The sequence below is a fragment of the Primulina tabacum genome, chromosome 3, assembly GCF_025594145.1.
Source record: "Primulina tabacum isolate GXHZ01 chromosome 3, ASM2559414v2, whole genome shotgun sequence".
NCBI lineage: Eukaryota > Viridiplantae > Streptophyta > Magnoliopsida > Lamiales > Gesneriaceae > Primulina > Primulina tabacum.
Window position 1 is genome coordinate 22,037,884 of NC_134552.1, and position 5,451 is coordinate 22,043,334.

At 43.9% G+C, this 5,451-nt stretch overlaps 1 protein-coding gene across 1 annotated transcript; it reads right to left on the reverse strand.

Moving 5' to 3' along the window:
• Nucleotides 1-1,508: 1,508 nt before the first annotated feature.
• On the reverse strand, nt 1,509-2,452 carry LOC142538590 (uncharacterized). Its single transcript, XM_075643899.1, has 2 exons — nt 2,291-2,452; nt 1,509-2,210 (listed from the first exon to the last, which is right to left on the reverse strand). Exons 1-2 carry the CDS (start codon nt 2,450-2,452, stop codon nt 1,509-1,511), a joined length of 864 nt encoding a protein of 287 aa, XP_075500014.1.
• Between the last annotated feature and the right edge of the window lie 2,999 nt (nt 2,453-5,451).

Sequence of the window (5,451 nt, forward strand, 5' to 3'; positions counted from 1 at the left end):
TCTTCTTGTGTTGGAAATATCTCTTCTTTCGTGGAGAGGATTAGCCGGGAAACATGCAATACTTCTCGGATATTGACTTATGATAAAGAGGCTGCCATCTTTGACAAAGCATCAGCTTCCCCATTCTTGTCCCGGGGTATCTGCTCAATACTCCAATCCACAAAAACTTCTACCTGGGCTTGAATGAGCTTGAGATATTTAAGCATCCAGTCATCCTTAGCTTCATAAATGCCCTTTATCTGCTGAGTGATCAATTGCGAATCAGAATACAAAATGATCCGGAGGCTCCAATTATCCGGGCAGCTTGGATACCTGCGATAATAGCCTCGTATTCTGCTTCATTGTTAGTCATCCGGGAGTCAATTCTTAGTGCCAGTTTAATCTTTTCTCCCGGGGGAGATATTATCACAACACCTACACCACATCTTGAAAGGCTAGACGCCTCATCCACAAATACCCTTCAGACCTCCTCTCCATCAGGCTGAACCATCTTTGATAAGAAATCTGACAAAGCCTGATCTTTGATGGCAACCCGGGGCTTATACTCAATATCATATTCTCCAAACTCCACTGTCCATTTAATCATTCTCTCGGAAACTTATGAATGATTCATAATCCTTTCGAGAGGACTATTTGTTAGCACAATAATTTGATGCGATAGAAATTAAGGTCACAGTTTCCGAGCAGTCATGACAAGAGCGAGAGCTATCTTTTTCACTTCACTGTATCAGAGCTCGGGACCTCTTAGAGCATGGCTGACATAATAGATAAGCTTCTGATCAGAGGCCTCTTGCTTCACAAGTACCGAGCTGACAGCATACTCTGTGGTGGACAGATAGATAAATAATTTCTCCCCTGGGCTCTGCCTTCACTAAGACAAGAAGCTCTGCCAAATTATTCTTAAGATCCCGGAAGGCTTGTTCACACTTCTCATCCCAGCCAAGCTTCCGTGCCTTCCTAAGAATCTGAAAAATGGATAACTCCGATGCGCTGACCACGATATGAACCGAGAAAGAGAAGCAATCCTCCTGGTCAGCTTCTGCACTTCTCGGACAGATCGAGAGGACGACATGTTTAGCACTGACTTGACCTTCTCTTGATTTACCATGATCCCTCTGTCATTGACCATAAAACCCAAAAATTTACCACTCTTTATGCCAAAGATGCACTTGACCGGATTGATCTTAATTCTATACTGCATCAGAGTGGTAAATGTCTCTTCTAAGTCAGAGATGAAACCAGAAACCTCCCTGGACTTGCCCAAGATGTCATCCACATACACCTCTACATTTCTGCCCAACTGCTTCTCAAACACTTTGTTCATGAGACGCTGATAGGTAGCCCCGACAGTTTTCAACCCGGAAGGCATGACTTAGCAGAATGTGCCTTCCGAGGTGATGAAGCTGGCCTTGTCTTGATCGTTATTGGCCAGGGGAATTTGATGATACCCCTGGTAACCATCCATGAAACTCAGCAGTTCACAGCCAGAGGTGGAATCCACCAATTGATCAATTCTGGGCAAAGGATAATGGTCTTTGGGGGCAAGCTTTGTTAAGGTCCCTGAAGTCAACACACATCCTCCACTTCCCGGTAGATTTTGGTACCAGCACCACATTCGAAAGCCAGGTGGGGAATTGTATTTCCCGAATGTGGCCGGTCTGTAGCAAATCTCTAGTTTTTAAATAGTTTATTAAACTGACCCGGGTGGATGAGTCAAGGTCTTGAGCCACCCGAATCTCCTTGACTGGCCCAATTTCTACCACTTCCTGCTCCTCATCTGTCATAAACTGAACCTCTCCCTTTTCTACACTCCTATCCAACTCTCCACAACCACTAGGTCTCTTCCCCTCCTTCCTCACCTTCTTCTGGTCCACCCGAACCGCTTCCACATAACACTTCCGGAAAGAAGGTTGATCTCCCCGGACTTCACCCACTTGGCTTCCTACCGGGGACTTAATCTTTTGGTGGTAGGTTGATGCTACGGTCCTTAGCTCGTTCATGGCTGTTCTCCCCAGGATGATGTTATACGATGACGGGGCATCCACTACAGTGAAAGTGGTCATAATTGCATTATTCAACTCCCTGGTGCCCAAAGTTAAAGGCATGACAATATCCCCCTCTGGATAGACAGCATGGCCGGCGAAGCCAAAGAATGTTGTTTCCACTGTTTCTAATTGGTATCCCTGCAAATCCATTTGGACAAAGGCCTCCTTGAAAATAACATTGACAAAATTACCGAGTCCACAAAGACCCTCATAATATAATAATTTACTACCCTGACTTGAATTACCAGGGCATCATTGTGGGGAAAATTGACACCCTTCATATCTTCAGGGCCAAAGCTAATCACTGCCTCATTCCTCCTCGCCCCTTTCACTTCCATGCAATCTCTTTTGCTCCTCGACTTCCTAGACCTATTAGAATCACCATCCATAGATCCTCTAGATATCATCTTTATCACCCCCAAAACAAGGGGTGAGGACTTCTTCCTCTCGGGTTCTGGATTCTTCTCCCCCTCAGGGCATTCCTAGACTTTTCCCTTGCACTGGGCCCTGGTTGTTGGGCTGACCAGGGTGGCAACCTCGTCTTCTTAATTTGTTGATTATGTCCTTGGACAGCTGGTGGGACATAGTCTCTCTTGAGCGTTTTGCAGTCCTCTGTGTTGTGATAACAGATTTTATGAAGGGTGTAAAACTCATTCATTTCAGTCTTGGCAAACTATTTAGATGGAGGCAAGTCCCTGCTACACTCATGGAATTCCCGATCCCGGATAATTTTCAAGGGCACATGATGAGAAAAATTTCTCGGGTTACTCTTTCTCTGTCCTCTCTCCTCGGGCTTAGATACCCGGTCTTCTCTCTCTCTCTTTACTGAATCCCTCTTCTGTTTCTGGGCCTCCTCCATATTAATATACTTTTCTGCCCGGGCGAAAAAATCTTCAAAGTTCCCAGGCGTCTTCTATGTCAATGATCAAAAAACCTCACCCTCTCTCAGCCCCTGGGTGAATGCAACTGTCTTGGTCTCAGGGGCGCAAGAGGGGACATCCAAAGCCACTCTGTTAAATCTTTGAATATAAGCCCTCAGACTCTCTTACAGGCTTTGTTTCACTTCAAAAAGACTAAATGCAGTCTTTTTGTATTTTTGCTGCTACTAAAATGTTGCAGAAACAACTTCCGGAAATACTCAAAGGAATGGATACTATGAGGGGCCAATCCCTCAAACCACCTCTGGGCCGAGTCAACCAGAGTTGTCAATAATACCTTGCACTTGATTCTGTCAGCATAACAGTGCAACATGGCCATATTCTCGAACCTGGCCAAATGTTCCTCGGGGTCTGCATTGCCATCATAATCCTTGATTTTTGAAGATTTAAAGTTCCCAGGAAGAGGTTCCCGGACAATGGCTTCAGCAAATGGACGTCCTTTGACAATTACCCGAGAATGACTTCGACCCTCCATTTGCCCCTCCAACACTCTCATCTTCTGCCTTAACACCTGCAATTCCTCTGCCATCGTCGGGGACTTGGACCCAACACTAGACTCCCTTTCCTCCATCCTTTCTTCCTCCTCCCCTACCTCCTGCTCTTCCTCTTGCTCCCCTATTGGCTGTGTAGCATGATGAGAAGAATCTCTCTGGGCTGCGGCTTTTTCTACCGCATCGGATATAATCCGTGACAACTCCTTTTTGGAAAAAGTAATAATAGGTTGAGGCCCTGTGGGCATAAGACCACCTTGTCCTGAGATAAATGCATCATCTCCAGGAGCCCGGGAAATATCTTGGTTGGTTCTTCTAGTAGGAGCCATATCAAATTCTTAAGCTCAATTTCCCACGGACGGTGCCAATGATGTTATCCGGGTGAATCGAGTAAGTGGAATCGGGGCAATCCACTAGATATGATAAAAGTTTGGTGTTTAGGAAAGTGAGCAAGGGAATACAACCTGTGATGAATTTATTCCTCTGTCAAATGACTTCTACTGTAACCTGCATACAATGAAATGAACTCGTGAATGGGCTCCGGAGGAGTGTCCGGCGTAACCACTCCGATTCTTAAGTCAGCAAGTGAGGAAGAGGAAAATGGTTGTATGTGTGAGTGAATATACGTTAGTTCGAGAGTTAAAAATTCCAGAATCTGTAAATGAGAAGTGTACCTGCTATTTAAAAGAGAAAATCCCATGATTACCTTGTTTTCAGTGTCTACCTGCTAAGTATGGTAAGGCGGCTGCCCATACCCTACTTCAAATGACTTCTCTGACACGCCAAACCCATGTCGTTCTGACAGCAATGATTGCCAAGCATAAATTAGCCCATACTGGTACACTCGAGTGGTGCGCTTCTCGAGTTAGCCCGGGTAAAAGCTACCGGGTGATTGCACGAGATCATAGGCTCCTGATTGCACGGGGAGAAAATATCCCGGGTAATCCCATGCCCGGCTGCTGAAGAAATTAATCTGCATATTGATTCTAATCTGGGTTATCCATTTAGTTTCGCGGGTCATCCATGACCCGGGCTCTTATGGGGGTATCACCAAATACTATAAATACACACCAAGGCCATCAGCAAATATATAAATAAGGAAGTGTGGAAAAAACAAGAAAGGGCACACTTGTTTCATATTAGCTTACAAAGATGCAATCATCCCAGTCGAAGAACGCTCCAAGTTATATCAGCTTAGTGCAGAAGCTCATTTCCATCAATGTATGAGAACACCTTTCGATTTGTTTTCAGAGATCAGTTGTCATACACACACACCACCACTCAAAATACCGTCTTGCAGAAAGACGTAAAACTTTTGTATGTATTCTTTGACACACAGACGTTTAACAAGTATTGGCTGGAAGGTGATGTGTTCAGTCTAGACTAGGATTTCAGTTAGGCAGTGGGTAAGTTCTAAGCTGGGTGGGTTTGTACAAGATGTTTTATAAATAAAAATCTTCTAGTGGATCCTACCCGAGGTGGTAGAAGGGGTGAAGTAGGAGCAGTTGAAGTTTCCGAACATCCATAAATATCTTGTGTATTAACTGTTTAACTGTATTTTAAATTGATTTGATCAGTTCAGCTGATATCAGTTCAGTTAAGTCCATAGCTGAAATGATAGAAGCCAGAACTAATTCTAAGTATTTTAGTCGATCAGTTTACACAAGTCATTAGTTTTTAAAATCTTTCAGTTTTTCTTAACGAATGATTACTTCGAGTGTTTTTCACTTGGTTTGAAACCAAATTCGATCTAATTCATCAGTGTATATGTTCTTAGAACACGAGCTATTGCAGCTCATTGAGAATATTGTATTTGAATCACCCTCAAAGTTGCCCGAACCGATCCATAAGTCTGACACCAGAACTTCTCATCCTCGGTTAAATACATGCTTATGATGAATATTTTTTTTCTTCAAAAACTTTGGCCACTTGAAAATAAGTTTCCATATCCCCCAAGAAGTTCTCCATCTCCTTGGC